General features: G+C 37.7%; 1 protein-coding gene across 1 annotated transcript; it reads right to left on the reverse strand.

Moving 5' to 3' along the window:
- Nucleotides 1–590: 590 nt before the first annotated feature.
- On the reverse strand, nucleotides 591–27,212 carry TARS1 (threonyl-tRNA synthetase 1). Its single transcript, XM_002919437.4, has 19 exons — nucleotides 27,016–27,212; nucleotides 21,928–22,008; nucleotides 19,964–20,154; nucleotides 15,686–15,809; nucleotides 13,799–13,920; nucleotides 13,004–13,121; nucleotides 12,675–12,739; nucleotides 12,508–12,586; nucleotides 11,606–11,752; nucleotides 10,387–10,485; nucleotides 9,123–9,289; nucleotides 8,009–8,171; nucleotides 7,775–7,912; nucleotides 7,017–7,094; nucleotides 6,764–6,864; nucleotides 6,569–6,673; nucleotides 4,925–4,997; nucleotides 2,073–2,187; nucleotides 591–1,126 (listed from the first exon to the last, which is right to left on the reverse strand). Exons 1-19 carry the CDS (start codon nucleotides 27,070–27,072, stop codon nucleotides 978–980), a joined length of 2,172 nt encoding a protein of 723 aa, XP_002919483.1. The 5' UTR covers nucleotides 27,073–27,212; the 3' UTR covers nucleotides 591–977.
- Nucleotides 27,213–27,428: the final 216 nt, after the last annotated feature.

Genomic DNA, 27,428 nt, shown 5'->3' on the forward strand with positions numbered 1-27,428 from the left:
TTAATTAAAAAGTTCTAAAAAAAATCCTTATGATTAGAGGTCTTATCTCCTTTTATTAAAGTAGGATTAATCTATGCAAAGTGACTTCGTTTTGAAGTGACCCTGCCAAACAGGGTTATTAGAGAACTGACAGGCTGTTGCCTTTTCCAGATGACTGCACTAAAGAGGAATTAATATACAGCCACACAAGGAACTCTTTATTTTGTGTTGCTCTCCCAATCATCATTTACCCGTAGAAAACTCAGAAATTATTCCTTATGAGAGAACAGGGAATTCGTATAACCAGGATGCTATGGCCCAGAGCAGTATGCCAGCCACATGTATTTCTTTGAAAACTCATCTTCATCTTAAAAATTTGTGCACATCTACTTTGTACTAGATCTGTAGTCGGTTCTAATAGTTCACATCCAAAAAGAAGTGACACTCCGAAAAGGTGCCTCCTACGCCTGAGCAGCAGGCACCCAGCCCATCCCCCACTCTGAGAACAGCACACCCTCCCAACGGACATCATGTTAGAAAACATTAAACACTGAATCACACCACTTGTTCCAGGCCAGTGTATATGTATGCAAAGGACAGAGCACTGAAACTTCCATAAATTCAAGTTTTTATTTTTACAACATACTCCAATTCTGGTCTTTTACTTTAATCAAATCTGAAAATTTTTGTTTTTCAACTTCATTAGATTAAAAAACATTCTCCCACATTACATTAAAGCATTCCTCATGTTTTATTTCCAGTGCTCCAGTGTTTAACAAATAAAACCATTTTAATGTCTCTCTTAATTACCTCCTTCAAATACACATTGTCTAAAACCTGTCTAGGTCACAAAATAGGTTGATCCTGCAGTCACCTATGCAGACTCTGCTAACTGTTCCAAATTCGGTATAAAGTGATGTTTTCTAGGGTATAAAATTAACGTTACAGAAACATTGTTCATCCTTTCCCACCGAGCCAATCTGGGTCAAGTTCTTCAATTAAAATTCTTCTTCTGCCTGTTTGCTGCGGGACTGCTTGAGCTGCTGTAGCCGCTCTATGGTTTCAGAAATCGTACGCTCTCCGTGTACCTTATTATCTCTTGTACGGATATTAACGGTGCCACTGGCTTTCTCTTTTTCACCAATAACTAAAACAAAAGACACAGAGCTTTGTTAGGCGGAAGGATTTTTACTGAACATTCCAACAGAAATGATCCTAGGGACCTAAAAGCCACCACGTAGCTTCCGATTCTTTAAAATGTTTAAATGAGCTATCAAGTCATGAAAAGGCACATAGGAATCTTACTTAAATGCATACTACTTGCTGAAAGAAGCCAATCTAGAAAGGCTACATACTGTATGATTCCAACTATATGACATTCCTGAAAAGGCAAAACCATGGAAATAGAAAAAAAAAAATCTGGTTGCCTGTGGTTAGGCACAGAGAATGTTTTGTATGTGGAGCACAGAGAATTGGGGGGGGACCATAATGGCGGACACACGTCATCCTGTATTTGTCCAAACCCATAGAATGTACGAAACCAACAGTGAACACTGATGTAAACTGTGGACTTTGTAAGAAGTATACCAGTTTGGTGCAGGATGTCGGTAGTGAGGGGGGTTGTATCAGTTTTGGGCAAGAGGTTTACAGGATAACCTTGTCCTTTCTGCTCAATTTTGCTATGAACTGAAAGTGCTCTAAAAAATAAAACCTATTTAAGGAAAAAAATAAAATAAATGTTCAGGTGACCATGTATAGTTGGGTGACCAATTTAAAAATCTTTTCATTTAAAAAAATATATCACTTTACAATACTTCAAAACACTGTACTTACTGAGTCACTTAACCCAGCCAACTTAATAAAAACTTACCATATAAAGGGATAGCAGATAAAGGAAAGAAGATTTTTAAACTCTTAAAGATTATTCTTTTTCACACTCAAATTTCCCTTTGTTACAACAAATGAACAAACTTCATAGTGTAAGAATCTGGATTAGAGGGAACTAAACTAATGAAAACAATTCTCTTAAGTCTCAAGATTTCAATATTTTCTTAAGGCCTGGCAGGTTTTCTTTGGTAAGTTTCCTTTCTTACCTAGAATGAAGTTATACTGTGCTAACTGCGCATTTCTGATCTTCTTATTCAACGTACAGCCCGGATCCAGATCAATGTCCACCGTGAATTTAGCATCATGGAACTGTTGCCGTACCTAGTTAAACAGATACAGAATTCTTCAGATCTAAAATAAGAATTATATTTTGATTTTAAATGATTTTAACATATGATTTGGATAGTCACGCAAATATTAAAAAAGGAATGCTAACAGATATACTGAAGCATTTATTATTAGTTTGTGACTTGGGACTACATTTTCAAAAATTACAATGATATGTTTTGCTCTTGTGAGAGGTGAATGCTTCAGAAAATCCTTAAAAATCAGAAATCGGGCAATCAGCTGAATTTAATCAGCTCTACAAAAGAAAAAAAAAATCCTTTTGCAAACATATCTTAAATTCACTAAATAGCTGCCAAGAAACAAACAGCTTATCAGTCTCCATATTAATACATAATGATGGATGTCCAGTCTAACACAGAATGTAGTATTTCCGATCCCTTAAATAGGCAGCAAGCTGGTAACAGGAATTCAGCCGTTGCTGTCATTTGTGTGAGCAACATTTTAAAATAAAACGTTGATAGCACAAACAATAGGCCCAAAGCATCTTAATAGCTTCTTTTATGTTTCTACAGAATGGAATACAAACTGCCATAAAATTGTTTTAACACTAATTGTTTCTTTAATAATAACTGTGTATGTATATGACCTAAGCTAAACTAAGCTAAACAGAACTCTAAAAAAAAAAAAAATAGAGCTCTACAAGAGTTTATGTAAAATAAAAGAAAAAATCAAGTTCAAGAAATACTAAAAAGTAGTTTTTTTACTTCTTGAAGAGGTATTTCCTTTTTGATTAAAAGCAAGTTTTTGTTTTTGTTTTTTAAAGACAGCGTGCAAGCAGGGGTGAGGGTTGGAGGGGCAGAGGGTGAGGGAAAGAGAGAATCTTTTTTTTTCTTTTTTTTTTAAGATTTTATTTATTTATTTGACAGAGAGACAGCCAGAGAGAGAGGGAACACAAGCAGGGGGAGTGGGAGAGGAAGAGGCAGGCTCATAGCAGAAGAGCCTGATGTGGGGCTCAATCCCATAACACCAGGATCACGCCCTGAGCCTGAGCCGAAGGCAGACGCTTAACCGCTGTACCACCCAGGCGCCCCGGAAAGAGAGAATCTTAAAGAGACACGGGGCTCGATCTCATGAACCTGAGGTCATGATCTGAGCCAAAATCAAGAGTTGGACACTTAACTCTGAGCCACCCAGGCGCCCCCAAAAGAAACCTTCTTAGATGAAGGAGCCAGAGGCAAAGATCAAATTGGAATTTCTTGAAATAAACTTACAGGAATCTAAAGTTGGCAATCTACATTAGAGATTATTATTCCATGCCTTTTATTTCTCCCCTCAAAAATACCAGTTCCATTTTACCATCTTAAGTTTTTGTATACTAAATAGTAAACAGTGTTTTCAATATTATTCCTTTCTAAAAAAAGCAACACTACATTAAATTTTATTAGTTGTAAGCTAAATTAAACTAGATTAAAATTTACACCTACCTGACAACAAGTTACTACTAACAGGACAAAAAGATTTGAATAAACCATTTTCATTTCACTAATACGCTGTTATGTCTACGTGGTCATTAACCAATAGGGGTTTTTGTTAAGTATGCAAATTTCAGAAAGATTCACACACGGTTTAATGAGAGTGCCAGAATAAGACTATACTTTCGACTGTAAGCTATTTTAAAGAACAAAGACCCAGTGTTTTAGTTTCTTAACATGGGCCCTTGTGTGCACTACTCTGTAACGGGGGAACTGGAATGATAATCACAGGCTGTTTAGCACCTCTGGTCTCTAGTCATTAAGTATCAGTAGTAGCGCTCCCCTACCCCTGTCCAGTCAATATAACCAAAAACCCCATGCCCGCATAATTCCAAATGCCACCCCCACCGCTGACAGAACCAGGGGAAGTCCGTATTGTCACAGTCAAGAAATGAGTTATTTAATTACAGACCTTTCTCCTACCATATGAGCTTTCATAATGCAAATAAGAGAAAGTACAATCAATTAACCATGGGACATAACTGATTTTCATCATTTATAACTAAAACTATTGTGTGCAGTAACAGAAATACAGTATGTTTGAATGGTTTGCTTTTCAGGTTGGTCTAATGTTCATGAATATTTTTTAAAGACAGTTAAGACCTGAGTGCAATTTATTCTGATGATCTAGAAACTTGACAGTTTTGATGTTAAGATATTGTTCCCTGATATTTAGATCTGTTTTAACTAAGCCAATTTATTACGTTTAGCTTGTAATTATGAAACAATGCTTATTTATAACACAACTTTTAGTGATTCGAAATTCCTTAGTATGCAATTGTCCCTATCATAGAACAGAATATTCTAGTCTTTAAGGTGTGAAGTATGAATGGATATTTACAAATCTGTTAGTAAGGTAGTTTTTTGGTGGGTAGGGCAAAACATGGATGTGGCATGCCATTAACCTAAAAAAAATTAACAAATAATTGAAGAAATTTACATTACAATATGAAACAAAATTATTCGAGTCAAAGAACAGCTTAAATTGCATTATGTATCTGAAATTACGTATCATACTGTGCATTCAGTATTTCCTCATACTAAACATTAGAATATATGAGTATATAAAACATATCCAAATTACGTCTTCTGATCATGAAACATGTAGGAAAGTATTAAAGAGAAAATGTAATCTGTTCAGAAATAGTAACATTTCTCTATACCACAAGTGGCTTGATCTACCAAGGATATGTATATCTTACGAGATTTAAAAAGCCAAGTTTGTGTTTAAGGATTACCTTTTGGGCATATTCATCACACGTTGGTCCCACTGGAACTACCATTACTTGGCGAGGAGACAGCCAGAAGGGCCTTTAGAAGAAATTAAAAATATTTAATGTGAATTGGGACCCTGTCCTGAACAAGGATGGCACATTTCTTAGTCTACTTTTCAGTATCTTTTCCTGAAATATGTAAGGGCCAGTTTAAAAAACTCTCCCCCTGCCCCTTATATCCAATAAAGACTAAAGGGAGGAGACTCAGGAGCAGAGAGGCAGTCTTCAATCAAGAAAATCCATAACTAAGGTTTGATTTACTAGGCAGATGGCGAAGCACATTGAGGGCAGGGACTATCCTTGCACATCAACATATCAGGAAACAGAACATCATGCGCCAGCTGCCACAAGGGCTAAAAAGAGCTGCATTTAGTGGTTCACTGTTCAACATTCTCTTATTAATTACTGTTCACGGGGGACATGGACCAGACCATGCCTTCCGTTATTCAAGATCCATTTTGCGGGATTCAGCAAATTGTAACTGATAATAACTGGTGATGGTGTTTGATGAGTGTTTTCACATCTTTTTTTTTTTTTTTTTTAAAGACAGACTGTGACCTGTAGCGCCTCATTTGATATGTCCAGAGTCTGGCAAGCCTGACCACCCTATGCTCCCCTATGCTTCACTTCTTATTACAAACTGACCATTTGTAATTCTACCTGTGGAGTATTTCAGGTATCAAATCCTCCATATGCTGCAGACATTAGGACTAGCGTTTCTCTTAATCACCCCGCTAGTTTCAGTCATTTTATTATAGGGAAAAGGAACTAAATCTCCCTGAACTGGCTTTTTCCCACTTATCACAGGTTTGACAGAGCGATCAGCTGGGGGTCACCCAGTCTCTAGAAACCACGTGGAGAATGTTTTCTATATTCGATTTGATTTTGTGAAACGGAACTGAAAAGAGATGATCTCACTTCACTGACAAGTATGACAAACTCCCCTTTAAGACCGAACTAACCAAATTAGAAATAAAACTAAAATGCCTACAATATGTAAGACAGATTTACATTTTACAAAAGTTCTGCATCAATACAATTAATATGGCAGACTCTACAAAATGGGTGTTTTATAACCTTCTGTGATTTTCAACTGTCTTTACAAATTGTGGGCCCAGACAAAACTGCTTAAAAATAAAAGGGAAGTCATGTGCTCATATCCTGGCAGGAAAAACATAATCTTGTAGGAACAAGACAAAATATGTTGATCAGTTTGGAGTCTATACTTTCAACTAAAAAAGTAACTGGGCTTCTAAAGGATGTCAAAATACTTATTATGACCAGCAATACTCAACAGCAATACTCAGACAAAAATATCAAAACCATATTAATCCCAAAACAACAGATGTGCTTCTTAGTATATAGTAACTCCTAGTTAGAAAGTATTATATAACATTCAAACAAATCAAGTTCTGAAATCAAAATAATTACTAATTACTCTTAAAGCAAAAATTGCGGTTTAGATTATGATTCCACAGTGAACACTTGTCATTAATTACAAGTGACCAATCAGATCACTCTCCTTTTCTACTGCATAACTTAACTGGACAGCAGACACTTCTTCTAGTCAATTTATACCGCCTAGACAAAAACAATGACAAAGATTACCATTTGCCGCCAAAGTTTTCAGTGAGGATAGCAATCATTCTTTCCACTGACCCCAAGATGGCTCTATGGACAATAACTGGCCTTTTCTTATCATCACCATCATGGCTACATAGAAAAAAAAAATTTTGTTTTACTTTATATATTCTTTTATACTCCCCTAAAGACAAATATTCAGAGCAGACATCAGAAACTCACCTTACAAAAGTGAGATTAAATCTGATGGGCAACTGAAAATCCAGCTGGATTGTTGCACACTGGTGGTACCGACCAATTGCATCTTTAATCTGTATATCAATCTAAGAAGTAAAGACTGGGTTATTTTAAGATGCTGTCTATATTAAAGCTGAACTCAGTAGTTATAACGGGACTGGCTTTCTTTCTAACTTAAAGTATGTCTTCTTCACCCCAAAATAAAAACCACACTACTCAAATATACTTTCATACTGACCTTTGGACCATAAAAAGCTCCATCTCCAGGATTTAACTCCCACTTCTCACCAAATTCATTCAGACTGTTTTCAAGTTGCTAAGGATAAAGCAAAATGATTTTTATTTTTGTTATCTGCAACTTCCCTTCTTCCAGCCTGATCTAAGGCTAAAACTATGCTAATTACTTTCACGAGTCCCTATTCTCTGTGTTAGAATTCTGTCTACCTTAACATACTCACATACAAATCCCCTTTTCCGAGAAATAACTGACATACATCACTGTATAGGTTTAAGCAGTACAGCACAATGGTTTGATTTCCATATACCGTAAAATGATCACGTTAGATTCAGCGAATATCCATCTTCTCAGACAGACTCAATAAAAAGAAAAGAGAGAAGAAAAAAGAACATGTGTTCCCTGTGATGAGAACTCCCAGGATTTACTCTCTGACCAGTCTTCCTGCGTATCACACATCAGAGTTTGCTACAGTCATCATGATACACATCACGTCCCTGTTACCTGCTGTTCTCATGACTGGAAGTTTTTATCTTTGGACGACTTTCCTCCAATTCCCCCCTTTTGTAAGTTACAGCTTGATGACTGAAAAAACACTCAACTATTTGTAATATACAATCACCCATAAAAAAACTAGCTTGCTCAAACCTAGGAACCGTTTCAATTTTCTCTTGCTTTAAGCCATTTAAAGAGGTTTGGTTTCTTGGAACAAGTTCATTTCAGTCAAATAGTATTCAAGCATGCCAAAAAACAAAACTTACTTTCTCAGCTTGATTCCATACTTCAATATCTCCAAGGAATTTTTCTGGGCGAGTTGACAGGTTCAGTTTAAAAGAAAATCCAAACACGTTATACACTGTGCGTAGAAAATCCAAACAACCTTTTATTTCATCCTCAATCTTAAAAAAAAAAAAAAAAAAAAAGACAGTGGTAACTTTCCTTGACTTTTTTCACAATTCTTTCAAATTATTCTATCCCACAGAACCTCACAATACCTGTTCTATGGCACAGAATATGTGAGCATCATCCTGCTGGAATCTTCGTACCCGCGTGAGTCCTGTGAGTGCCCCCGACAGCTCATTCCTATGAAGCACCCCAAAATCGGCTATCCGCAGAGGCAACTCTCGCCAGGACCTTGGGCGATGATCAAACATAAGGCTAAAGAAAAAAGAAAATTAAAACCCACTGATATTTAATTTCACAAGCATAAAACTGCTTTTCTATTATATAAAAGGCTGTCCATACAAGAAACATTTCTCAAATTCTGGACTTCATACCACAATGTAAGCAACTGCATGAATAAAACAGCAAATAAATTATAATACAACCATCCACAACTAAGTGAAAATGAAAACTGCTTCCCATGGGTCTGGAGTCAAATCCTTGTGCTCAATATTTCCAAGATTTGAGGACTGCCTTTAATGTTCATATTTAAAAAAAAACATCTTAGCTCCATATTAATCATTTAATACACTGGAAACTAAAGACTGTGCTTTCTTGTCACTCCCCAAATTGCTTGAATTCTGTCTGAAGGTGCTTCAGCAACTTTACAGAATCTGGAAAACTAAGACTCAAACCTGGTTGGCTACCTGACGTATAACCCAGATCCTTTATGGAGATTCCTCTTACCCCTCACCTTCGAGGCCTTGCTGGTAGGAGCTGTAGATACCGAGCTACGGGCAGCCACAGCTCTCCCTAGGCTTCCCCTGAAGTCACTCTTCATCTAACTTTCAAGGACAGAAAGTGAAATAACTGCAAAGCAAGGAAGATCTCCCAAGGATGTCAATTCATTAGCAGGTTTTAAAAGAACATGTTTAAGAAAAAGAAAAAATAATACATCTAGAGAATTGGCTATGCCCACATTCAGTCCCCCTCTTTTACATTCTGCCTATTCACTGCTAATACCCCACTGCCATTCTTGAATGTCTACATATCTGAGGATCTAATGGGGCACGAAAGATGTTATTATATCACAATAATGTTGCATTTAAATACTCTTCTGATTCCACAATTTGTTTTAAACAAAAATTCTTTCAAAGGAGGGAGAGCAATCCAGGACCAACTGCAGCATAGGAAAATCTTTGACAGAAACTCAAAGCTGTTGAATACCAGTGTCCAGGGCAGTTCATGGGTTTCAGAGCAAACAGCTCCTTCTCCACCTCAAAGGAGAACATGTTCTCGCTATAGTGCTGCCAGTGGCCCGACGTCATCCAGAGTCGGCTGTTGTAGATGTTTGGGGAGACCACCTCCTGGAATCCTCGTTTCCTATATTCGCTCTGTTAGAAAACAAACACAATACACATGTAGGAAATAGAGAAGTTCATACTTCTGGTGGGAGGAAAATTTAAAGAGCAGTTTTATACTATCCAGTAAAATTCAAAATGCATATATGTTATAACGTAGAAATTCCACCTGGAGGTATATACCAAAGAGGAAACTCCTGCACACATACATAAGAAGGCCTATCAAAACAATGCCACTACTGTACGATCAGTAATACGAGAAAATTAGAAATTACATCAGTGTCCACCACTAAAGGAATGGGCCTAATGTGGTGAAGAACAGAATAAGTAACAAGGGAAAATAAACAGGATTTTTAAAATATTATGATTTTTTGCATTACAAAGACTGATACACAATGAGACTTCACATATGTAAATTTCAACTACACATAAATAATTTAGGGTATATATGTACGGGGTAGATATAAAATAACATGAATCTATGCTCACTTCAAATAGTAGTTCTTCTAGGAAAGGAGGGAAATGAATCAAAAGTGGTCCTAAAAGGGAGCTTTTTTTCTTTGTATGTATTACTTTTTTTAAATAAAAAATCTGAAGCAAATATAGCCCAATGCACATGTGTGGTAAATCAGGTGGTGAGTATGCAGATGGTGGTGGTATTATTCCCTATAAACCTGAGTGAGCTTGAAAGACTTCGTATTTTATAGAGAATATAAAAGCAATGTAAAGACCAACTTGTCTTTTTGAGGAAAATATAAATGTTCAAAGAGCATACCCAGCTCCCACTTCAAGTTCACGAGCTTCTCTGTTGTGTACATACCCATGTATAAGGACAAAGTCACGTACTAGGAGGAAGGAATTTTGTTTTTTGTTTCTGTGGGGCTTGAACTCATGACTCTGAGATCAAGACCTGAGCTGAGATCAAGAGTCCGGATGCTTAACGGACAGCCACCCAGGTGCCCCAGGAGGAAGGAATTTTTAAAAAATATTATGAAAATTCACACTTGCATTTTTATTCCTTTAAATGTTTCTTCTCAAATACAAGATTATTTTTTCCTTTTAGCAGACCTTATTTAATATAATCAACTTATATCCTAAATTTACAGAAGAAAATAATGAATATGGTTTACCCTGATGAATTCAATAAGTGTATTATAAATGTACGCTCCCTTTGGCAGGAAAAAGCAACTTCCAGGGCTGAGTTCGTGAAAGAAATATAGTTCTTGGTCCTGAGTAAAAAGAAAAGCAAAAGAATGTTTATATATGCACGTAACATCAACATAAACGTCAGTGTTCCTGAGTTCAGAATACGACCATGATAGCTCATATTTTAATGTGTGCCGTTCCCGAATCAAAGAAAACACTAACATTTCTGGTGTACAATTCAATAGTACAGAACTGCATCTGATTTACAACTTAGCCTTAAGTACATTCCCTGCCTGTTACATTCCTGAATCCAGTCAAGTTTACCCAAGAATGACCTGGAGCAGGGGTCTTAGTTCAACTATCCACAGTGGGAGCTCTCAGTTTTAATTTCCTCAAAGCTCTGAGATGTGAATACTGTTTCTTTTTTCTTTTTTTTATAAGAGCAGCAGGAAGGAGCACAGGAAAAGGACAGCAATAATAAAAGAGAAGATGCCGACGAAGCTGCCTGACTCTGGGTCTCAGTGAAAGCAGCACACCCTCCTACCCTCCTGTCTGCCTCTCCTCCAACAAACGCCCAAAATTCTCAGGGAGGGGCCCCACCAACTGTTGGTGCTTCCTTACCAGTGGAATTTATTTCAGGCAGGCGAGACAGCAGAGTAGGACATGGCACAGAGTGAACACAATTTTAGAAAGGCATGTTTTATCAAACCTGATTTCTAGTTGAGAAAACACTGAGGGGTAGAGGGATAAAGAAAATGACATCACAGTATTCACTGGTGACTTGCTATGTCACCTTGAGCAAAAAATAGGTTAATTTTAAGGGAACCAGTTTCCACATCTTTAAAATAAGTCAGTGAGACCAGGAAATTTCCAAAGTATCTCCCAGCTCTATGAAACACTGCTATGCTTCTTTCACAGGAAACTAGGTCATCAGTATTTGTTCTCAATAAAAGTAGTAGTTAAAATGAGTCTTTGGGTGGTACTGAGCACATCCTACAAAGATAATGTGGACCATAAGCAATAAGTAAGATAACAATAAGGTAATCAGTAAATAATTTCTGGATTATATAGGACACAGCACAATAACTACTAGAAAGCTAGTCTCTTTTTAGAAGGAAATTCCTAGTACTTAATACAACTAAGTTGCAAATAAAAATACAGAAAATTCAGTCTAGAAATACTATTATTCTTTTTTTAACATACCCTCCCAATTTTCCTATGATCTCGGTTTTTAGCTTCCTCTTGGAACTTCTCCCATTCTTTCAACATTTTAGGATCTGGGAATGAAATGCCATAAATTCTCTGGAGAGTCTCCATATCTGCTTTGCCTTCCCAATATGTGGAGGAATTCTGAAAACAAAGATTAACCATGAAACAATATTCAAATCTGTGGATACCTCACTTATTTTGAACTAGATATTATTTCTTATAGTGGTCTATGAATCAAATTCATAGTCCTTATGACAAGTAAAATGGTATAAAAAGTGCACACCTACTAAGCATCTCACAGTTGCTCTGAAGCCCAGCTAGAGTACAAAGCAGGCTGTTTAATTCCCTCAAAAATACCTCCCTCTCAATTACCCACTGAAACCACAACTCCACAAATATGAGATGCAAAGGTACAAGATGATTAAGTAAACACGGAAAGTAAACCAACAAAAAGTATCTTGAAATGGCCCAATTTATTCTTATAATTTGAAGTGCATTTGAATAAACACCCCCATAAAATATTTATGAAGTGGCAAAAACTGGCAGGACTAGTTTGGTTAAAAGGCACAAAGTAATTACTACTTTAGACAAACACAGGGCAAAAGCACATACTAACAGTAAGTTTCAAAGCTCTCAGGACCATGACTGTGTGATTTCTGGGAATCCCCTAAAGCTCCCTCCCCATGTGTGCTGGTGATGAATGCTAAGTCAGTCCCTACTTCAGACTTTCAGTTAAAAGAGACAAGTGACACGGAGCAATCAATAGCATGAGAAAAAAAAATCCATCCTTACGTTTGCAACCGAAAAATAGGCAGAAGAAGAAACCAACAGAAGTTTAAACACATACCCATACTAGAGAAATACATTCATATAGTCTTTAAAGTTACACTGCTTACTTTGTGTATTTTCAAAGTCTTAATTTTGCCAGTGTGTCTGACATGAGGACCCCGACAGAGATCTATCAAGGGGCCACACCTAGAAATAAAAAGAAAGGTAGTTTAACAAAGACTTAAAATGACATATACACCAGTTAGTTACATTTAATGACATTTGACATTCTTACCTATAGACTGTGGTAGTTGGAGTATTCACTTTTTCATTCAGTATCCGGCATTTGAACTTATTGTACTAAAAATAGGAAAAATTGTTTTTTAAAAAACCCTCCCTTTAATTTTTATCTCTAAATATTACAGCTAAAATATAACTCGAAATACATCTTATCAAAGCACTGTAGGAAAATAAACATGTCAATACTTCATGTTGTAAAAACAGTTACATTTTTCTAAAGAAAAGAACAAGCTTCAACTTAATACACTACACCCCCGTGTGATAACTTCAAGTAACATTACGGAGGATACAGAAGTGCAGGCCGTATGTTACAGCTCAATTTACCTTAAACATTTCTAGTAAAGTTTCTTTCTTTACTTCCAGTCTTTCAAAAGCTTGTTTTTCTTTAATGATTTTCTTACATAAAGCCTCCAAAGAAGAGAAATCATTGCTGGACACACCCCTGAAGGAAAAGGAAGTACAATTAATCTCTTTCCACTCTATTCTACTCACATAGTAGCTTGGAGGATTATTTCTTTAAAAAACTGTGAGAGTTTCAGCATAAAAAAATAGACCCTCGTGTCACAATTTTAAACTAGGTATTATTTTTATATTTTATATTTTCAGTGGCTTCTACCTTGGTCATCCTGGAGACTGTCCTCACTAGTGAATCCTCCCTCCACCACCTCTGTGACTGGCTTCTTTTTATTTCCCAACCTACCTTAGGGCTCTACGTCCATCGATCTATAACAGAGCCCTTGTAAGTTACTAGCACTTCACCGGTTAGTACAACACTGCAAGCTTGTTTGTTTGTTTGTTTGTTTGTTTTAAAGATTTTATTATTTATTTGACAGAGAAGAGAGAGACAGAGTGTGTGCGAATGCACAAGCAGATGGAGTGGGAGAGGGAGAAGCAGGCTCCCATGCTGGGACCCTGGGATCATGACCCGAGCAGAAGGCAGGTGCTTAACTGACTGAGCCACCCAGGTGCCCCACCACTTGAAGTGTTGATAGTGGAAATATGTGGTGACTAGTAAGCAGTAAGCTTGTTAACATTCCTTCCTTATTGAGAACTCTTTAAAAATGATGTATGGACTCTGAGTAATTCAGAATTTCCTTTTTATTCAGTTACATAACTTACCCTTCTTCAAGGTACATATCATAATAGAATCCATTTTCTATTGGTGGACCATAACATAAACACCCGCCATAGACTCTTTCCATGGCTTCACCCATTATGTGAGCACTTGAATGCCAATACACCTGAAAATGCAAAGAAAAATGGGATGGTCTGAGTTTGAGCATTTATGCTATAAATTAATATAGCTGCCTTGAAAAGGATACATAAGATTTATTATAAATAAACCCAAGAAATGAAAAATCTAAATTTACAAAGGTATAAACTTTGGTGTGATTCTATGCAGAGCCAAAACAATTTAAGAGGGTTTCATTACTAAGTTGCATTTGTACTTAGAGATCGTCTGGTTTAGTTGTTTCCAAACTAATTAAATTCAAATTAGCATCTTTAATTAAAAGGGATGGAGTCTGTTCCCTGAAAACAACTGCCACTCACGTGACTGTCTTACTGACTGTAATGACCCAGGGTCTTTTAAGACAATGTGTCTATATCCCACATTCCATGTGCTATGCTGTGGCCCTTACTGAGATGTAGGACATTACTTAAGAATTACACTCTTTTTCCTTATTGGCTGCAAACAACTAAGGTGCTTTAATTTGTCCCTACAACTCATTTGTAAAACACAAGGACAAACAGATGGACACTGAAATCTGATGGCAGCACAGCTGACCCTTGAACAATGCAGGGGTTAGGGATGCTGACCTTCCATGGAATCAAAGACCTTAGTATAACTCATGACTCTACAAAAACCTAACTAGTAGTAGCCTACTATTGAACAGAAGCCTTATTGATAACATAGTCAACTGACACATATTTTGAATGGTATATACATTACATACTGTATTCTTACAATAAAGTAAGCTAGAGAAGAAAGGTATTAAGAAAATCATATGGAAAAGACATCTACTTTATCAAAAAATACTTAGATATTTATTTATAGAAAAACAATCTCTATATTAGTAGACCTGCACAGTTCAAACTCATATTGTTCAGGGGACATCTATACTTGGTTTTTTTTTTTAAGGTTTTTTATTTATTTATTTATTGGACAGAGAGAGACGGCCAGCGAGAGAGGGAACACAAGCAGGGGGAGTGGGAGAGGAAGAAGCAGGCTCCCAGCAGAGGAGCCCAATGTGGGGCTTGATCCCAGGACCCTGGGATCAGGCCCTGAGCTGAAGGCAGACACTTAACGACTGAGCCACCCAAGCGCCCCTGTACTTGGTTTTTAAGGTGGTCAGATGAGTCAGAATATACCCAAAGCTATATTTTCAAGATTTGTAAGGTACCAAAAGGATTTTTTTTTAATTTTCATAAAAAAAAACTTAAGGAATGCAGAATACATCTGAAAACCACTGATACACATACATAAGTAAACTATCATAATAAAACAAATCTTTATATGGTATACTATCATGGAGAATAAGAAGAAAACCTTGCCATCAAATGCAGGCTGATTTTTATAGTGCTTTCATGCAGACTGGCGTTTTAAAATGAGGAAAATATGGAAATTAATTGTCCAATAGGGAGAGTAGTTTAAAGAAATGTTCAATTTTACTTGTAAAATCTATACAACTTGCTTAAGTGTTGACTGACAGGGTAGAAGCAATTTTTACTTGCTTTGCCAATTTTTAACAAAAATTTAATAAATATCCCAGAACATTATTCTCACTGAAGTATCCAGTAATGAAAATAAATTTACTCAAGGTTCACTTCTTAAATACACAAGGCAAGCTCTTTTGTGCTGCTTCCCTAAATGAAAGATAAAATGAAGATTTCAAATATGACAATGAAACACCAATAAACTCTAAACCCACTGACAGTGGGAGCAGAAAGAGACTGGAAATGTGAACCTTTATCTTGAAATTCAGTGACTTCTAAATAAAAACTTACCGCTTGAGCTTCCTCATCCTCAAATTTGAGAAGCTCCAAGGTACAATCTTCCTCCAGAGGACGGTCTAGGTCCCAAACAACTTGATTCACTTTAGCAATAACGGTGTTGTCAGCCAGGCCTTGACTTAAAAAATATACACACAAGCATATATATAAACAAAAGAATGTAAAAAAGAATCTTCTGTAGCACAACACTTAATCTGAGAACAAGAATAGGAAAATAAACACTATATATATATATTCTATATTAACACTACATATATTACTTATAATATATATATATATATTATAGCTTTCTGAAATAAAATGGAAAAAGCAACAATCCCCCAAAATATACCCAAGTATAACTAGATGATCTCAAAAATCCAGAACATTATTATTTTACATTCAATGCCTCTTATTTAAGCAGACACAACTGTGATAAACAATTTTCCGTGGTTTGATTAATCTTTTCATTTCTCCAAATAAAGTGTTCCACAAAGCCAAGCTATTTAGACTCCAAAAAAGAAAAAGAGGGGCTACTAAGTAACTCCTCTGCTCTTCCTCCTACTTGAAATCTGTGATATATCTCTTCTGTGAGGTAATGCTAACCACAGAATAAACTCTGTAAATGCCTAAAATGGTATGTTTTTTAACAAGCATATAAGTAAAAAAAAAAAAAAGGACTACTCAATAAAACTTGTTTATAATATGGATTTAAAAAGTCATCTACAGGGTGCCTGGGTGGCTTAGTTGGTTAAACGTCTGTCTTCGGCTCAAAGTCCTGGGATCGAGTGCCACACTGGGCTTCTTGCTCAGCAGGGAGCGTGCTTCTCCCTCTGCCTGATGCTGCTTGTGCTCTTTCTTGCTCTCTCTGACAAATAAATAAAATCTTTAAAAAATATATAAAAAGATAAAAAGTCATCTACACACACAGCACAGAGTAAACAATATAAACTACCACCAAATAATTAAGACCACACTATCAGACCACACCAAGTGTAAGGGCCACAGAAATTTTGAGGACTGGAAAGTAGCACACAGGTCAGATTAGTCTGGACAGGCTCTGATGATATAGTAATGAGGGGCTGAAGGATGAGAAGACCTGGACAGGAAGAAAAGGAGAGGACATGGCACTCTGGACGAGGGAGATGTGAGGTAAGAAAGGTTCAGAAAGCTGCGTGGTTAGAAAGCTAAGATGAATCAGATTATAGGTCTGAATGTGTAGCTAGAGAAGTGACAGTCTGTAATAGCCTAGACAACTCAACAAAAGCAGACAACACTCGACACTATGAAGGAAAAGTTTACAGTCTCTGTACTGTTAGTCTTAAGTAAATCTACCACCTGAAGGCTTCAGCTGGCTAGACTTGCAGTGTTGGATGGCTCTCTTCTTACTCCGTATAAGCACATCTAAGTACAAACAACCTTCCCCACTTAAGGATCAGGACAGAACTAACAGAAGGCAAACCATAAATTCCTTTCCCATTTTCAAATTCACAGAATTTCCCACAGATTACATCCAATGCTTTCTTTCCTTCTGAGGTCATATAAAGCCAATAAAATGAAAAAAATATACACATTTCATAAGACATACATGGATGTGGCAGAGAGAAATGTAATTTATAATACTGGTGTAAAAGTTTTCAGAAGATTAAAGAATTGACCAAAAGGTGACTAATATTCTCTATATTCTTTGGAAAGAAAATGGTTTTTCTCTCAGGGTCCAAAATGGTGCCTTGAGATGCTAACAGCAGAGTTACTTTGAAAATGTAGATATGCACAGACCATATTAGATTATTTCAATTTTCCAAAGACGGATAAAGTATCTAAACTTTCAGATTTAAAACAAAACGAAACTTCAAAGAAAAACCTTTTGAAGCAAATGGAGCACGCCTTCTTTTTCTTCCCTTTTGTATTCACAACTGATCATCCAAACCTTTCAACAGTCTGTTACTCATGCTGTAATTTTTCACTCAACAGCAAGAATTTATTCTGGACTTTTGTAAAAATGTCATAAAGCACCCTCACTTTCGGATCAATGCCTTATGTAAATTTCTGTAGTTCTAATTGGTTATTTGATAAAACTACAATGTAATCTGGAGGACAAAATTATAGAATGTCAAGAAAAAGTTCCTGGACTAATAGAGGCTTGAATTTTAATACCAACACAGCTACAATCTCAGTGTGCAACAAGGGAGGAATATCTTCATCAAAATGCCCATGAAAGTTACCTCTAAAATGGAAGGTTGAACTTATATTTAGAGGTCTATCCAGTTATTCATGATCTCACATGGAAAGCTGCTTGATATTACAATTTTCTTCTTACTTCCTCTGGAGTAAGATAGAAGTATCTTAGGTAGAGGCAGTGGTCAAATTAACTGAAACACTCCATTTCCTTTGTAAAAAGTACTAACTAGTATCCATAGCTCAATAAGGATTCGTGGCTCATTAGGCCAACTGCTTCTACACTCACCAGCTGCATAGTGGGCTAACCGCTAAGCAGCTAGGTTGGTTCCCAAACCTCTTCATGTACTTGCTCTTTTAGGCCTTAGGTTCAACAGTATGAAACTGATGATACTCAACCATTTCACATGGTGATTGCAGGTGGTGCAAATCAACATATAATGAAATAGTAAAAATAAACAGAAATAATTACGTATATAGGGTGAAGGACATAGTGAATAAATATATATTTACATGTTTTAAATTAAAATGTTTAAGACAGAAGTGGGCAAACTTTTTCTGTAAAGGGCTAGATAAATATTTCAGACTGGGCCACACATGGTCTCTGTCACATCTTAGTTTTCTTGTTTTTTTCCAAACCATTTAAGAACCATGCTTAGCTCTTGGGCTGTACTAAAGTAGGCTATGACCACAGTTTGCCAACACCTGGTATTAGATGTGTGCATCAGTTTATGCTTTCCCATCTTTCTCATTTCCTATTAACAGCTATTAATCCCAATTATATCAGAGTAAGAAAGCCTGACTCTACTACAAAGTATGTATCTAATTCTGTTGTTTCTTCCCAGGTTTTAAGATCAGACATGGTCCTTTGGATTTATAAAAACAGTATATTATTTTCATGTGTCATATATTAGCTTCTTAACTTCCCCACGTGAGATGTTCTACCTTCATTTTTAACTTCAAAACAGACATTTAAGTCAAAATAGGTGAAACACTGTCTACTTGGTTTTGTGATATTTACAATCAAAGTAGAAGAACTAATAACATAAAATCCTTTGTAAGATAAGAGCAGGAGATAATGCTAAGTGAAATAAGCAGAGAAAGACAATTATCATATGGTTTCTCTCATCTATGGAACATAAGAACTAGGAAGATCGGTAGGAGAAGAAAGGGATAAAGAAAGGGGGGGTAATCAGAAGGGGGAATGAAGCATGAGAGACTATGGACTATGAGAAACAAACTGAGGGAGGCTTCAGAGGGGAGGGGCTGGGGGAATGGGATAGGCTGGTGATGGGTAGTAAGGAGGGCACATACTGCGTAGTGCACTGGGTGTTATACGCAACTAATGAATCACTGAACTTTACATCAAAAACCAGGGATGTACTGTATGGTGACTAACATAATATAATAAAAAAATATTATTATAATAAAAAAATAATAAAGTAAAAAAAAAATCCTTTGTAAGATAAGACCAAAGCGGACTCTCTCGAAAATTAACTATGAATATTTTTTTTAAGGAACTTTTTGAGTTTTTTTTTTTTTTTTAAGATTTTATTTATTTGACAGAGAGACAGCCAGTGAGAGAGGGAACACAAGCAGGGGGAGTGGGAGAGGAAGAAGCAGGCTCCCAGCGGAGGAGCCCGATGCGGGGCTCAATCCCAGGACTCTGGGATCACACCCTGAGCCAAAGGCAGACGCTTAACGACTGAGCCACCCAGGCGCCCCTTTTTTTAAGATTTTATTTCTTTATCTGACAAAGAGAGAGCGCGCATGCACACACCAGCAAGGGGAGTGGTAGGCAGAGGGAGGAGGAGAAGCAGGCTTCCCACCAAGCAGGGAGCCAGACTTGGGGCTCAATCCCAGGACCCTGGGATCATGACCTGAGCAGAAGGCAGACACTTAACCGACTGAGCCACCCAGGTACCCCTTAACTTTGAATCTTGAGTATAGAGCTCCACATCATTTTGATTTTTTAAGATCCCAAGTAGTATAAATTAAACATTAAAAACACAAAGTGTAACATAAAAATATTATGACGATAAAACCTGACAAGACAATAAGGAAAAAAAAGCTTAGTTACAAATAATAGATGGTCAAGATATGTGTAGCTTATACCTAATTCCATAAGCAATTTGATATGGTGTAGTTTTCCAGGATTCTGCATTGACCTGTTTACCATCAGGCAGAGTAACTTTGATCGGCTTGCTATCTTTTTCTGCCTTCTCTGCCAGAATGGAATCGTGCTCTGCTTTTAGTTTATTATACATCTCAAGACGTGTGTTAATATACTCAGGCCAAGGATTCAACTGCAAGACAACAAATGAGAAAATAAATGATCAGTAAATACTTGCTTTCCTCTTTAGAAAAAGAAAAGAAATAATAAAAACAGACAATACAAAAATTATGATTACTAATTCAATATGGTAAATGGATTGCCCAAATCACCAAGCACTGGCTTAATCTTGTCCTAAATTAAGGTAAGAAAAGGAATTAAATGTTTTCTTCTTACAATTTTCATTATAAGATTTTTTAAAAAAAATAGAAAAATATAAATAACAATAGACATATGGGCTGTCAATTATCTTAAATGGACAATTATTACCATTTGCTATTTGCGTAAGGTGATTTTTTTTCCCTCTTAAGACGTTCTCTAAAGGTCTTTTCTAACTAAACGACATATACAGCTATAAACAATACTAGAAATACAATGGCTTTTCCATTTTGTTTCAATCTTGTTCAAGGGATGGTCTGTGCAGCTGGTCAGACTATATGTTCACTTACAATTCTTAACTAACCAACTACAAACTTATTTAACTTAAGGGCTCCCGTTCAAGGAAAATTCCTTCTGAATTCAAAGAGAAGAATTAATACCTGCACACTGCCCTTAGAAGGGAGGAAAAACAAGTACACAGGCGATGGGAGCACAGAGGAGGAGGAAAGGTCTTGTACAGCTCACTGTGAACTTTTTTCCAGACAGATCATTTAAGGCACAAATGGTCACATTTTGTACTTAAGAAAGGGTCCTTTAATTGCACCTTTTGTTTTCTCTTTGTAGGGTAATGCTCAAGCTGTGATGGAATAACACGTACCACTGTACTAAAGCATGAAAAACAGATGAGGAAACATACACATTTTTCTATTTCCTTATAAATTTTAAAATTCACAATCAACAATTTCCCCCACAATTACAGTGGACTATAATGGACAAAACCTAAGAGAAATGGTTAGGTAGGGCTGTAAGCAACACTTAGTTCTTGATCACCAACCAGATGACCCTTCATTAAAAGAAAGCACTAGAAATTTAGCATTAACAAGAGCAGCTCTGTAAAGCCAGTTTATGGTGCTACAGGACACTTCTACAAAGCTGCTCCTCTGTGCTTGTGTATCCTGGGAGTTTTCTAAGGAGTCTCTAATAAAATGCAATGACTAAAGCAAAAACTGAAGCATGGTTCACAGCAGTTCAGCTTCAAAAATAAAGTGGGAAGACGAGCTTAACTGCCTTCTAAAGCAGACTACCCAGAAAGTGGGCTGATTCTGTACTGACTTTTGAAATGCCTTCTAGTTTGAGCGGGTGGGGGTGTGGGGGGACTATAAGCATCTTCTTTACAACTGAGAGGCCTCAAGGAGATCTATCTGGCTCAAAACCAAATCCTAGTGGCAAGTCCTCATGGAAACAGTGTGACGGGTCAAGGAATTGGGCCCTCTTTGGTTTCTGTTGCATTCAGTGTAAGCTTAAACATCAAGTCTCTACCTCTTAATATCTCATTGAATGAAATGATCAGACAGCTGGCATCCAATCTGGCAACTGAGTAATTACCAATCCCCTTCTTTCCAACTTTTTTTCTCTGATTTTCATATCTAGTCCCACAGATTACCTTACAATTGTACTTCAATGCTGTTTTCCTTTTTCAATAATAAATAGCTGCAAATCTTTTCCCCCTTCAGACTTTCCATTCCAATTCTTCTCCCTGAAGTGTTCCATCTAGTGCCATGTAAACCATTACAATGTTACACAGAATAAGTCTAAGATAGCTCCAGCCACCTGTCAATCTTTGATAAGAGGGCTTGAAAATATTCACCTCTGCTCGGCCTCCGTCTCCAGATCCTTCTTTGTTCTTCTTCTTGCCTCCTTCCTTTCGCTTCTCCTCCCCAGCACCTATCTATATAAGCAAAGAAGAAATAAGATTTTATATTTTTCTTAATTTGACACCCCTTCATGCTGCACCCAGAAAAGTTCTGAGGATATTAATTTAGCATGTATTAAAAAAAAGGGGGTGGGGAGTAAATCTGATTTTGAAAGACTAAAAAAGTTCACCACTGTCAAAGACAAATTAACAACTTGCAAAAAGGGCAAGTCTTCAAAAAGTAGAGAGGAGTTACTTGATAACATTCAAGCCCTCAGATTTCATTTTTTTGCTTGTCCTATGATTCTCGCTTCAGGTTTGCCTGAACATATACTCAGTATATGGCTACAAAAAAGCATGCAATTTATTCAGCAGTAGTATTTGCAGAAAAAAAAATCTAATGTAATATATATCCATCCATTCTACAAGTATTACTGAGACACTGTGCTCACAGGATTTTGTTAAAACCTAGGAAAGAAGTAAACATAAGACCCAATCCCTACAATGTGCAAACTTAATCTCTCCAGGGAAACTGAGGCACACACATGTGAGAAACTCCCAGAGGAGGAAAGAACACAGCTGCAGCACTACGATTAGATGCTAAATAAGTCAGAACAACTGACTTTAAAGGATGAAGATTTCAACAGGCTGGATTTTGAGAATGGAGGAAACTGTTGGAAATGTTGAGAGAATGAGAAAAAGATGAGAGAGAATGACAAAACCAGGCTGACTAAAACAGATTGTTTTAGAAAATCATGTCAGTTAAGACAGACTAGACAAAAGCAAACACTAAAGGTTATGGAGTTACCATAAGGAATGTGGTCTTTAATTAGAAGTACATGAAGTCATAGAAAGTTTTAAAGTAGTAAGTCGTGTGCAAAAAGGCAACCAGTATAGAGCTGGTCTATACTGGTGGTTGTCAACCAGAAGAAATTTTGCCCCTAGAGGATACCTGGCAATGTTGGCTGACACTGACTGTCACAACTGGGGGGTGCAACTGGCATATAGTGGGTAGAGACCAGGGATGTTATTAAACATCCCACAATGCACAGGTCAGCCTCTCCAAACAAAGAATTATCCAGTCCACAAGGTCAAGAAACCCTGAAATGCATTATGGGATACTGTGATGAGTATCTTCACAGAAATGAATTCCTTACTTCACTGCTCAGACAGAAACATCCTAAAGCAGATTGTACTACAAAAAGTTTTACAATGTACAAAGTTCCCCCACAAACAATCGCATCTTGTTCTTGGCAACCCTGTGAGATTGACATTATTATCATTCCCATTTTACACACAGTTAAATTGGAAAAAGCTAGATGATTTCTCTAGGTTCACACATTAAGTCACAGGAAAGATGCCCATCCAGGTGCTGACAGTGGTCCACTCTAAGGAGAGAAATGATCATCAGAAGTGAAGGAGTTTTGGAAGGCAGAACAGGGAATAAGAAGGAGGGACTATAATAGTTTCCCATATGTTTGTGGTCTTTGATTTTTTTCAAACACTTTTATTGAGGTACTTTCCTACACCATACACTTCACCCATATAAAGTATACAATTCAATGGTTTTTAATGTATTCATTCAACTATCACCAAGATCAATTTTAAAACATTTCATCACCCCAAAAGGAAACACTGTACCCATTAGCAGCCACTCCACTTTTCCTTCCCCCCCAGCCCCTGGCAACCACTAACGTACTTTGTCTCTATCTTTTTGCCTATTCCGGGCACTTCACAGAAATGAAAGCATACAATATGTGGTCATCTGAGACTGTTTCTTTCACTTAGCATGGTTTTAAGATCATTCATGTTACATACACCAGTATTTCACTCTTTCTTTATTGACAAATAATATTCCATTATTTATCCATTTAACAGTTGGACATGTTGAAATGTATTACTTGTATAATTCAGAAAACAAACTAAATAAAAAAATATATGACTTCTGATTTCAAGCTGAGCTAAAACGTCTCCCACTCTGGGATTCTGGGTTTCATAAATCTTTCAGAGTCATTTATAGTCAATAGATAAAAAATGAACATAACGTCGGGGCGCCTGGGTGGCTCAGTCGTTAAGCGTCTGCCTTCGGCTCAGGGCGTGATCCCGGCATTCTGGGATCGAGCCCCATGTCAGGCTCCTCCGCTGGGAGCCTGCTTCTTCCTCTCCCACTCCCCCTGCCTGTGTTCCCTCTCTCGCTGGCTGTCTCTATCAAATAAATAAATAAAATCTTAAAAAAAAAATGAACATAACAGCCCATTCTAATCAATAAAGTACTAACCAACAGAGTTATAATATTCTCTATATGCCTTTGCTCTACTACAGAAATGATGTAACTAGTCAAGTGCCTTTGGTAAGAGGAGGGATGCAAATTAATTGCAGGTGTGTGCAGATTTAAAATGGAAAAAGAATGAGATATTTCTACTTTTCTGATTATATGTTTTTGATTCTAGTCACATAGATATTTCCCAAATGAACAGTAGCAGTGGAAAAGAAGGAGAAAAATTAACAGAAAGGTTTTCTGTGTTCTAAATACCTCTTTTTTTTTTTTTTTTAAACAAATGAGAATACAGACCCAAGGAGGGTAAAGTATTTTGCCTATCTGTATACAGCTAGTAAGTAAGTAATAGAGTCAGGACACTAAAACAGGTTTCTCTAGAACCCTGAACTCTGTTCCATCTTTACTACTACAATTAGGAAGATGTTGGGGAACTGTTCTCTATTTCCAATGAAAACAGAACAAAAATATGTGAGTGTATGCATCATGTATTTATGTATAAGCAATCTACAACTTCAACGCAAAAGTTGGAACACAGATGGGACTGTGAAAGGAAGCTACAGAATGACCTTCCTGAGGGATACTTAGCAGTTGAAGGAAAAGTACCTACAGAGTGTAGTTTAATTAAACTCAACCCCAGAGACTGGGACAGCTGGGATAGGTATGTCCTGAAGTCCAATAGTTTGATGTAGTATCTGTCTCTGACTAATTTCTAGGCAGGGGACAGGAGGCAGGACAGCACTAGAGCTATAAGTATTGGTTACAGAATATTGGGTTTGAGCAAGATACTTACTTGTTCTTTGCCTGTTTCCTCATGTGTATAATGAGGATAACAGAACCTAGTTCATAGCTATTATAAGGACTGAAAAAGTGGAGTTAAGCATGTAATGCATAAAATAGTACTAGACCCACAGTTAGCATTCAATAAATATTAAGTATTGCATAATTATTATTATTATTATTTTTTTAAAGATTTTATTTATTTATTCGACAGAGATAGAGACAGCCAGCGAGAGAGGGAACACAAGCAGGGGGAGTGGGAGAGGAAGAAGCAGGCTCACAGCGGAGGAGCCTGATGTGGGGCTCGATCCCATAACGCCGGGATCACGCCCTGAGCCGAAGGCAGACGCTTAAACCGCTGTGCCACCCAGGCGCCCCAGTATTGCATAATTATTATTATAGAAGAGAGAAATTATGTATTTGCTAGCTCTACATGCTCTCCAATTAAGAATGGCATAACATAATACTTGTGGACATGGGAAGCTGTTGACTATAGACTATTAAGCAAAAAAAGTAAATAAGTTACAAAACAATAAAGATACCATTTTTAAGTGAAAAAATACAAACGGAGAAAAGTTTATGGATAGGCACCATTTATCACCTTAAATCTGATTTATACAGTTTAGAATGTGCACATATGCATTTTCTCCAATCTATTCCTGAGTTAGAGGACATCTTCATTTTACTGATGAGAAAATTGTGGCTTCTATGAGTTATCCTTTCAGAGAGGCTGCTTTAGTTGAAGACATCACCACTTCTCACTTGGACTACTGCAACAGCCTCCTGCTTGTGGCCTCACCTCTTTCCAACACACTGTCCATCTCAATGCCAGAATGATCTTTAAAACTACAATCCACATCTATCATTTTCCTGCTTAAAAAACTTTCACATGTAGAACACAGTTTCAAGTATTTCTGATATCCTCCTAAGAGCTGCAGCTTCCCCTTTCAGGCTGATCCCTTGCAAGCAACCTCACAGACACTTCTGGGTGTGCCTTTCCACTGCCCTTGCTACCCTTACCTGGGAAGCACCACCCTGCCTGGTTTACCAGGTGAACTTAGACTCATATTTCCTAACTGAACTCAAAGGGGCCCTGCCCAAGCAGAGTTAGGCGCTCCCTCTTACTGTAATCCCATAGGGTTGCTCACACCGCACAATGACTGTTTTCCTGCCTCACACACTAAGCTGTGAAGTCCTCGATGTCAGCACTAGATCCTTTTCACCTGCTTAGCTTCATCTTCCAGCAGTGCTTGGCAAAATAAATACCTCACATTTGCTGATCATAAAAAAAAAAAAAAACTCAAAAAACAAAACAAAAAAACCTCTCATCCTGGTGGTGTGAAAGTGACCTGGGAGTTGTTCCTAAGGAATGGATAACACCAAAATGAAAGTTCCAAAAATGAAACGATCAGCATGTGTGAATGTGATAAGGAATGTCTAGAGAACCAGGCAGGGGAAGTGTGTAACCTCTCTAAGGTTTGTCAACTGGGGTCACCCGGCCTCTACCACTTACTTATAATAAAACACCCAAACTTGGGTAAGTTGGGTCAGATCTCAGGGGCTCGGTTTTCCCTTCCTTAAACTGAAGTTCTTGACCCCTACAGGGTTTGAGGATTAAATGAGGTTCTGCAATGTTCTTCCCGGCTAAGGTGAATAAAAAACATTACTCTGGAAGTCCCGAGTCCTAGATTCTAATTGTCTCAGCTTCTAATTAGATGTCTGGCTTTAAGCTAGTCTACCTCACATTGGGTTTCAGTTTCTTCATCTGAGACGATGGACCTAGAGGTGACCTGCAAGGCCCCGCCCTACTTCGTAAAAGCACATTCTCTCCCCAAAAGAGGCTCTATACTCGACCAGGAGTTCCATCATCCCCCTCGGGTCCCTCCGCCCCACACCGCCCGAGCCGCTTCCTTCTTTCCGCCTGGTTGGGCACCGTGGACACCAAGCAGAGCCCCAGCCTGCCTCCGGGTCCCACTCAGTTCGCTCACCGACTTCTCCTCGCCTCCCATCTTCCCTGAAGGGCTCCTGTCCTTCTCTTCCGACATCAACAAACCACGAAGGGAAGAAGAAACCCAAAAGCAACGCTCTGGAAGAGAGGTGAGCGGAGGCCACTTAACGCAGGCTGGGACCCCGGGAACACTGCGCTTGCGCCACGTGGCCCGGAAGAGACCAGCTGATGCAATCGGAAAGCGTCCAAGCCCCGCCTCCCATTCCGTTGGGAGAACGGGCAGCCAATCGATAAAGGGGGAAGGATCCTTCCGTCTCTAAACCAATGGAAAAACTTGTCGGTGACAGGCCTTTAGGAAAACAGAGTACGGCGGTCGGAGAAGAGGATCCGTAGTCCTGAGAGTGCAGGATTTAACCCCTCGCTGAGCCTAGAAGTCCTCAATGCGCGTGCGCC

The sequence above is a fragment of the Ailuropoda melanoleuca genome, chromosome 3, assembly GCF_002007445.2.
Source record: "Ailuropoda melanoleuca isolate Jingjing chromosome 3, ASM200744v2, whole genome shotgun sequence".
NCBI lineage: Eukaryota > Metazoa > Chordata > Mammalia > Carnivora > Ursidae > Ailuropoda > Ailuropoda melanoleuca.

What these genes read in the sequence shown, in the direction of transcription:
- TARS1 (XM_002919437.4), bottom strand. Translation starts at nt 27,072, where the DNA reads ATGTCGGAAGAGAAGGACAGGAGCCCTTCAGGGAAGATGGGAGGCGAG. An exon ending in AGGATGAGGAAGCTCAAGCG is followed by an intron (nt 13,921 to 15,685) that starts GTAAGTTTTTAT and finishes TTGCATTTTCAG; the next exon opens with GTGTATTGGCATTCAAGTGC. An exon ending in GAAAACTTTGGCGGCAAATG is followed by an intron (nt 4,998 to 6,568) that starts GTAATCTTTGTC and finishes TTTCTTCTAAAG; the next exon opens with GCCCTTCTGGCTGTCTCCTC.